Source organism: Talpa europaea, assembly GCF_964194135.1.
Source record: "Talpa europaea genome assembly, chromosome: 3".
NCBI classification, from domain to species: Eukaryota; Metazoa; Chordata; class Mammalia; order Eulipotyphla; family Talpidae; genus Talpa; species Talpa europaea.
In genome coordinates, this window is record NC_140069.1 from 115,982,891 (window position 1) to 115,992,904 (window position 10,014).

General features: G+C 34.4%; 1 protein-coding gene across 1 annotated transcript in view; it reads right to left on the reverse strand.

The window, feature by feature from the left end:
• The window catches only part of FBXL13 (F-box and leucine rich repeat protein 13), a gene marked incomplete at both ends in the record, with an annotated part of 144,896 nt that overhangs the window by 66,335 nt on the left and 68,547 nt on the right, over positions 1 to 10,014 (reverse strand). The window contains 2 exons of the mRNA XM_084230613.1: positions 4,831 to 4,931; positions 9,293 to 9,345. Coding sequence (XP_084086739.1) covers positions 4,831 to 4,931; positions 9,293 to 9,345 — 154 coding nt within the window. The remainder of the gene's footprint in view (positions 1 to 4,830; positions 4,932 to 9,292; positions 9,346 to 10,014) is intronic.

The following is a 10,014-nucleotide window of genomic DNA, read 5'->3' on the forward strand; positions in this document are numbered from 1 at the left end:
GTTCCCCACTCATTTGCAGACTGTTCTTCATAACCTGTTTCTAAGCTCTTTATATCAGTCTTTATTTGACTATAATAATGAATTTGGTTCAAATCAAGTCCAAGCCTAATGTACCATTTAAGTCCCCATGGTCAATTAACAGATACCAAAAAGGGGAAACTGAGATAGGCATTCTTAACTTTTTTGTATCATAGATACCAAGGGATCTGTGGACCCTTTGTTAGCATAGTGTTTTTACTACATAACATGAAGTGCTTAAGATTACAAAGGCAGCCAATTATGTTGAAGGATATAATTGTCTAAATATTTTTAAAACACAAAAAAAGTAGAATAATAATATATGTTCCTTGTTAATATACAAAATAACAAGAACTAGTGGTAGGTCTAATCACTATCATAATTTTAAGTAGTAATGAGTGCCAGTGATATTTCTAAATATTTGTAATAACTATGATAAGAAAATATTTGTGATTTACATGGGTGAAAGAGTCTCAGGGACTGCTAATCTACTCTGATTTTTTTTTTATCTGCATTTCAAAAAGAGCTTAGTAGAAAATAGACATTTTCCCCCATGGAACCCTTGAATTCCATCCCAATTCTCCTTGGGGGATCTGCTGGCTGCAGGTTAATAATCTCAAGTTTAGCAGAATAGGTTGTTCATTATAATTAATGATTCCTGGACTGAAAATCTAGGATGACTCTCTTTAAAGGGAACCTAATGGAAAGCACTGGTTTTAAAGCAAAGCACAGGCATCTTAAGTGGCCCTATGGGCCTTTCTAAGGATTTACAGTGTGCAGACTTAAAACTGCTGGGATGGGGAAAGTATCAGTTGACTGTGAAATAGCACTTGGCAACTTTTAAGTAATATTGCTGCTTTTTATCTGAATTTGGCAAGGAAATGTTTCCCTTACATGAATAAGATCTAGTTCATTATTTTCCCAACCCATAGACAACTGTAGAATTAATTCTAACTCTACTTTGAGGTAGTATTTGCTGCCTGTGAATATCTTTTCCTAATTATTTGATAATTAAGTGTGTCTTATTGGCTGGGAGAGGGAGGGGGGACTTTGTGATTTACTGCTACCTTAATCTTTGAGAAATCATAACTGTAGAAACTAAAGAGATAAATTTTTTCTCCTTCCTTTCAAGTTTTATTTTCCATTAAAAAATTCAGACTTTTTGTGCTAGTACTTTAACATCTTTAGAGAGTTACTATTAGAAGGAATTTGGAATGACATATTGAAATGAAAATTTCTCTTAAAAATTACCAAGACAAGGCCCAGGTTGTAAAAGAGAGGATTTGCTTGTGGATTCTTTCAAGTTGTGTTGGGCTCCTTAGTTTCACAGGTAATTTGCATCACATAATGTCAAAAAGCTAAATGCCATGATTTGGCCTCTTTTCACAGGGCAGACCTTGGGGTCTTCCTCTCTATCCACCCTGATAGGCACTGGTGAGACAATGTAACATAAAAGTGCTTCCCAATAGAAGTTTCCAAGCAAGTTGAATCACCTATATGAAAAATAAGTTGACACCATGCAGCCATCCTAAAAGCTTTACTCACCATATATTCTCATAATACCTCACACATAGTAATTGATCAATACATGGTGAATAAGTGAATGAATGTTGCTTTTAGGACTCAGGAAGAGGAGTGTGCCTTCTGATAGATGGTACAACGTTGTGGACTATCAGAGAGAAAGAGAAAGGCATTCTACCTATAGAGAAAGAGAAGCTTGTAGCAATCAGATGACCAGAGTTAAGGGCTTCTGTTGGGAAACCTAGGTAGATGACTTCGATTAGATAATGTTAGCAGACAGTTGACGGATAATCTAGACCTTAACATTGCTCTAGGATAATACTGTTGCAGCACAAGACAGCAGATTGAAGGGAGGAGAGACCTGAGGCTGAACTATCAGGATGCTGTGCCAAGTGAAGGTCTGAGAGTGCCACCTAGGTTGTAGCAGTTGGAATAAATGGAAAGCATTTAATTCAGGATATATTTAGAAGCAAAAAATGTCCTGGAACAGGCATGAGCTGCAGGGGGCCCTCATTTTCAACTTTTGAAAGCGGGTTAAGTCTCCAAAGATGTGAGGGAAAATATTCATATAAAAAGCTGGCGAGTAAGTGTTGCCAAAAAGGGCAAACAAATTATATTTCTTCTGGCAAATGAGTTCTTTGGAAAGAATCGCTAAAGACAGCAAACAGAGAATGGCAGTGGTAACAACCAACATTTCTCTGGTTATTTACAGTTTAAAGAATGCTTTTACATACCCAAACATGTTAGAAACAATGGAAAACAGAGCAAAAATAGAGAATTATTATCAAGCTTATTTTTAATGATAGATAAGAAAGTCGGGGCACAATTTTATATCACCAAAAGCATCATTATCAAATAATATCTATCCTAAATGTTCTCTCAATAGCAAGAACTAGAAATAAAAGCAAAACAAAATTCTCATTTGTATCCTACTTCTCTGTGTGTTGCTCACCAGAGATATAGCCTCATTTGTAAAATAAATGGCCCTTTAAAATTATGAATACCTGTAGTATTATTTTAAATCTTCTAGGAGTAAAGGTTATCTCAAAGTATGGAAAAAAATTTTTTTGAGTTAAAAAAAAATTGTAATGTGATATATACTTCTCCCACATTATTTGCTCTATAAGTTCAGATTTTCACATATAGATTTATGGATTTATATATACATGTATATGTACACATGTCTGTAAACACACACATATATAGACCACACATACATACTCACACATATATTCTATGTATACACACATGTGTGCACACATATATTCATATGTATATATATCTTAATATGGAATGTCTAAAGAAACGGATTGAGTGATGTTCTATGTTGCACGAATAGAGAACTTATACAATTCCTGAAAGGGTCATGGGTTCACCACAGTGGTGTCGCTGGACCTGGCTTGCACCAGCCTATGAAAACCAATTATTAGCCTCTCTTCCCAACTTCAGATTCAGTGATATTATGTTATTGATTAAAATCAGTCATGGTGGAAGTCTACACCCAAAGAAATAAGTAAAACATGTTTTTTAAAAAAACCTACAGAACCACTAATTAGAAACTAAGCAGAATGTTCATATACATTTCAAATACTTTCAGATTATAAAATTAAACAACATAGTTTATATAACAAAATGCAGAAACTATGAGTATAGTGTTGGAACATAAAAATTAAAGAACATAAAATAGTAGAAATATGTTGAGACACTCAATTTTGATGAGTACTATCGGTCTTTTAAATGACCCTCTTAAAAAAGGCAAAAAGTAAAATTTTTTAAAAAGTTAAGTATGTGCTGCATATAAAAGATAAACTTAAAATACAGGGACATAAAGGTTAAAAATACAAGAACACCTGAACTAATTCTATAAAACACTTGGTGAAAGAAAACAAAGGTGACTGTATTAATAGCAGGTAAAAAAGACTTAAAGGCAAAGAAACATCAATCAGGATAAAGAGTATTTTATATGAAGAAATGGTAAAATCTGTAATGAAACATACTACTTATTACATTTTATTTATAAAAGAATATAAAAATGAATTTGATTAAAATAGGCAACTAATATAGCACTATTATTCTGCAACACATAAATAATATATACATATATGTACATGTACATATACATATACACAAAAATTTTGTTCTCGAAAAGAAATTCTCTTTATGGATAGTTGGCTGAAATTATTTATATAAACTAGTCAACCAAGAACCTCTAAATAAATTCCAAAGTAGAAATAATTCAGTCCATATTTTTTGACCATGGTATACAAAGCTAGAAAAAAAATAAATAAGCTTAATTAAAGAAAGTTCAACAACTTGGAATAAAAAATTCCTTTCTAAATAGTTACTAGGTCAAAGAGGAAGTAAAATATACAAGTTTTTTTTTTTTTAGAAAATGAGAACAATACTTACCAAATCTTATAAGCTTTGCCTTAATTCTTATATAATAGAAGTAATTTCATAGCACTCATTTTTTTATTTTAAAAACAAAGAAATCAATTAAATCATCCAAATGAAAAATTTTAAAAGATACTTACACCTTGTACCCAAGTCCAAAAAAAGCCATTTTAGAAAATGCAATGAAAAAATATAATCAAAAGAATACCACTCACGGGGGCAATAAAAAAATATCTAGGAATAACTTGCACAACATTTATCCATAAGAGTAAAACAAAATTTTTAACATTTAAGAATGTCTGAAAAAAAAAAGTTTTAGAAATATTCTGTGTTCCCAATAGGGAGACTAAATATTGCGAAAATATAAATTATTTCTTTATTTATCTTTTATTATTGGCATAATGGTAAACATATAACAACTAGCTCCTTAAAATAGTATGCATGCTGTGCTGTTACTTTGGTTTATTCCTTTCTTCCTCCTCACCCTCTTGCCCCAATTTCTAGTAACCACAGAAAGAAAGGTGAGAGAGCTGGAACTCTAATATGGCTGGAGTTTGATGGATTTGGGAGAAGGCTGATTTGCCTCTTTTAAATAAGCAAATAAAGAAATGCATGCAAAAAAATAAATAAATGAACTAGTATGCATATAAATTCATAAATTTGTACACCCTACTAGTCTGCATTTGCTATTTTACAGGTATAAAAGATGTGTAGTACACAACTTAAAATTAATAATAAAATGCACAGCATTCTTATTGTAAATTTCATATAATCTTGGTGAGATCTCATGTTCTGTGACACGGTGGCAGTGTACTGCCTTTGGGGAATGCTAAAGCAAGCCAGAGCCAAAAAGATCAAAACTCTTTTCGGTGTGATACAAATAACAACAAGCGTTACCTTGGCAGGAGTCTCATTGTCCTGTTGGTGATAGTGGTGTTAGATAGATTGAGATACAGGACTCCAGGACAGCTCTCAGAGATGTATCTCATTGATTCATCCTCATAAAAATGAAGATAATTGTGTCAGTAGTGTGTACTGTGCCTTATCTATCTCCCTGCTCCCAAAAAAATATGCAAGACCTGGCCTCTTCCTGTTCTTTAATATTGGCATAAATCAAATTAATCATTACACTCTCCCTTTCCCTTCCTTTGGAAATAAAGCCCCATTCAAGCACAATGGCGTGTCATTAAAATTTGCACTCTTGTAGTTTCAATTTTGTGACAGGAAATTTGAGCTCAAGTGCCAGTGTCAAATACTCCTGACTTTTCAGGCATATGAATAAAAATGGGCCCATTTTTAAACATTCTGAAATACTGAAACAGTAAATGCTCAAATGGACTTCTTTAAAAGAGGGTTTGTTTAGATAGATAGATAGATAGATAGATAGATAGATAGATAGATAGATAGATAGATAGATAGATAGATAGATAATATATAGATCATAGAGGCAGACAGACATGCATAAGTTTCTATGGTTCTGTTACTGAATATATTAAAATAGCATAACAAAATTTCACCAAATTTGTGTTAAGCTTAGAATAGTTTGAAGTAAAATATAGGTTACATACATATTATACATAAGTCATTGTTGGATATAGAGTAGGGGAGAATCTAAAAAAGTCAAGCAACCTTTCCCCAGAGAGCTGGAACTAAGGTACAAGAGAATGGTGTGATTGATTATGACAAGAGAGAAACATAAAAACAAACAATGGTTTTAAGCACAAGCCTAAATTATATTTGTAAGACCAGATGAGTTGCAAGTTTTAGTTGCAATGGAGCTGCTTCTTGTGTGAGTAACTACATATGAAATGCCCTAAAAACCTAGCAGTTTTTTATTTATTGATTAATGGTGCTGAGTCTCCTCAGGAAAAAGGGAGAGGTCATCTAGTTTTAAATACGTATGGTACATCAGTCCTGGAAAGAATAGGCCATTACAGGGAGATGTAAATTGTCACTAGACTAAGGGATGTGGCCTGGGGAAGGATTCTGCTTAGTCTGTTTGGCTAACCTCCTCATCATTAATGATGGCAAAGGTTTATTTGCAGCAGAGCAGCAGCAGCAATGTTTACCATCCTATTTTTAGCTATTTCCTGGAGCCATGAATATTAAAATAACAAAATCCTGCAAGTCAGAGCTTCTGTCACAGGGTATAGGAATTGGTTCATTTACAAGGGCAACAACCCACACCTCAAAGAGAACACAAGTTTCCTTGTGAAGTTGTACAGCTCCATAATTCTGCTATGGGGAAGTTTCTATGTGCCAGTGCACATGAGGACTAGTGCAGGGATTTTCAATGAACACCCTTGCTACCATATTTAAGCTGCTACCCAAATGTGGTGTTTGGATTTGCATGAGTACATTAAAAGTACAGTACAGTTTTCTTAGCAGGAGTGGAGAGAACAACCATAATGTATGGCATTGTAGTTTGATATAAATTCTATCTTCAAAATGTTAATGATGCCAAATCAAATATTGAAGTGATTATGCACCTGTTTGAAGGCTGGCAAAATGCAAATGAAGTGAGGCAAGAAGAGGATAGAAAGTTGGCATATAAGTATAAAAGAGGATAGAAAGTTGGCATATCAGTGAGGTAGACACAGAGAAAATGAAAATATGGAGGCCAAGAAGAGAACAATATGCATCAGAGAGGAATCTGGTTTTCCTTGAGATGAGGAGTCAAATCTTTCTCTTCATTTTCCTGTCTGAAGGAGCTTGGCACATACAAACAAATCCAGACAAATCCTATTCTCAGTATTTGAAAGAACTTATGCTTTTATTCCCAAATGTTTGAACACTAAATGTAAAAACTGAGTACATTACAGAATGATGTCAATTTGTTCATGGTTCACTCTAATCTTTCTGAATGTAATATATTTGTGAAACAGGTTTCTTACAAATCAGTTTTTTTGAATGAGTATTACTCGACCCCTTAAATGTAAACCTGTCTCCCACTCTATGTATCAAAGGGGGAAAAAATAGTAAAATGTGGATAAAATTATCAGTTCTGTGCATTAGACTCCAAATTGGAAAAGACTTTGATATTCAAAAATTCAGTGCAGATAACACTGCTTTGACTTTCCTATTAGCCAGATTTAAAGAATATGATCTTTTCATCTTGGTTATAGTCCCCATACAATTCCCACCATCCCCGCTTGTTTTGAGCCTACTCCCTTCTCCCCCCGCCGAATAGTGTGTCTCTGATTTATAGTTGCTTGTTGATTTTGATCTTTACTTTATGATAATTAGTATTTTTCCTGGTCCCTTATTTAGGTTTTCTAAATTCCTGCTATGAGTGAGACCATCCGGTATTTTTCTTTTTCTTTCTGACTTATTTCGCTGAGCATGATCCCTTCCAGCTCCATCTATGTTGCTGCAAATTTCATGAGTTTATCTTTTTTGATTGCTGAGTAATATAATGTAAAAAATATATAAAATAAAATTTTAAAAAATGTATAAAGAATATGATTTTTTTACTCATGTCAGAAGTGATAATCTGTGAAGACAGAAAGTGAAACTTGATTCACTTTAAATTCCCTATAACACCTATATTTTATAACCCGTAAGTTCTGTTTATATCTTTATATATCAAGGTAAATATACTTTCAACATTGCAGAAAACAGTAGAAATTTAAAAGAAAACTATAATGATGAGACTGGGGAGGAGCAAGGAGGAGCCAATTCATGAAGTCTTTCAACCTGTGCCAGGCAGTGTGGACTTCATCCTAAATCTGCTGCTTAATGAGGAACATGGCAGACCCAGGGCTCTTCATTCTATTCACTCCTCCTCCTCCTCAGGGACTTGCTTCATTATTTGCTTCAAATGAGTCTTCACCGGCCCTATAAACATAAAGCAATTTTCCTTGCCTCTCTGTTCCTTCTGCTTCCCCATTAGCCACTTTCTGAAAAGATCAACTTATTCCTTATATCTCATTTTCTTGCCTCTCGTCCACTACACATTTTACTACAATTAGTTTTCTGTCTCAATATATCACTGAACTGTTCTAGCAAAAGTTACCAGTTACCCTCTAATTCTCAAGTCCAGGAGACACTGCTCAGTTTTTTCTTATCTGATCACCTTGGTCACTTTTGAAACTCTTCACTCTGTTGCCTTTTGATACCTCTCTCTCTGTTCAACCTACTTCTCTCATTATTCTTTCTTAAAATCTTGCTGTTTCTTCTACTCTAACTGCATCTAGAATTTAGCATTCCCCATGAGTTGTCCTAAATCTTCTACTCATACCTTTTCTCTCATTCCAGGTTGATCTTACTTTGGTAATGTTAATTATGACTTATACATATATGTCAACTGAAGATGGAATTCTATTTTCTAACCATTGTTGTTCATGACCTACCAGATATCTACATCTAGTTTCATCCCTTAAACAAATGTTTTAAAGTATGTACTATGTCAAGGCCTGGCTATATGCTATGACTCCCACAAAAAGAAAAAAACAGACAAATCTCCTGACCTTCAGGCCTCATACCTTAGTGGAGGAAGCAGAAACACTGTTGTTAGAACTACTTATCACAGGAACCCCCAAGAGCAGCAGGGCACCCAGTGCTGGGAATCAGTGGTGTCTTGTTAAGGAGGTGGTGCCTAGAGTAAGCCTTAAAGCCCAACAAAGAGGAGAGCAGCAGCTGAAGGTAAAGGGAAATGACATTCCAAGAGCACAGCCTGAGCAAAGGTCAAAGCAGCAAGGGGAAACATGTGCCAAAGAAAGCACGGTGGCTAGTGTTTCTGAGGCTGAATGTGTAGGTAAGAATCGCAGTAAGATAAGACTGGAAAGGAAGGAAGAGGCAAGACCACAGCAGTTGTCCAAGGTATCGTAAGTGATTCTGAAGCACTTTGACTTTATCCAAGTGTAGATGATGAGTGTGTAGATGATGGAAAATGGTAGTAAAGTGGTCAGATCTGCCTTTTTAGAAAGAGAATTGTGAGCTACAGAATGCAAGACATATTGGAGGGAGAGGAAAGGGTTCAAAAAGCAGGACTACATGTTCACTTCCATCTTAGTTGGCCATGAAAGCCACTAATGTGAGCCTATTGTCTCTACTGGGGTCTACTTATTCTGTCTCATAGTCACGTGGTCTTAAATATAAATATGGTTCATTTTTGTGTAAATATTAGTTTCCATTTTCTAAAAACTCTATCTTTGGGTATATATTGAAAAGATTAATAATAACATTATACAAATGGGATAAAATTTCTTGCCAGTGTTTAACATAGTTTGCCTTTTCCACATTCAATGATAAATGAACACACAGGCATGTATTTTGGCAAAACCTCTGTATATTAGCACTCTGGTATAGCACATCTGAATCTATATAAACAACAGTAAAATAAGCTCCTTATACTCACTGTGACTGTTGAGCAGTCAGAGACATTCAGCTCTTGCAGATTTTTACAGAGGCCTAAATTAAACAAGTTACACATCACTAAACAACATATTGCAAATGTTTAAACTTAAAGTTTTCCATCCTACATTGAATGTGATGTATTCATTAGGAAACAAATAAAAACCTTGGCAAGTAAATTGTTCTAAGTAATAGGATTTCTTTTTCCCAGAAAAAGGATTTCTTTTGGCTTTAAAATTAAAATATATGCACATGTTTATTATTGTTTGAGGATTACAGAAGGGAGGGGGATAGAAAAAGACTGCTTTTGGAAAAAACAGCATGTACTTAGCTTTAGCTTGGAAGTGTACCATTAATACGTTCACCACCTAGGTCCTACAGTTTATATCTTACTGCATTTGCTTTGTCACCTATCCACTTGTACATCCTCTCTCTATCCCTCAGTACATATTTTTTTTATACTTTTTAAGGTCGATTGCACACATCAGCACACTTTCCATCCACTCTTTCAGTATGCATATCATAAGTAATTCAGTATTCATAATGATTAACAAAATATTTCTTATGTTAGGTTTACATACAACTTATAATGAATTGCAAATAGAGAAATGGAGAGTCAGAGGCCAAGTGCTTGATTAATTCTGGGAACAGAGGCAACTGGACACTTAATGAGCTCGGAGGCAAGAACAGACAAGTATACAAATAGCTAGAGAGCAGTTTTATGCA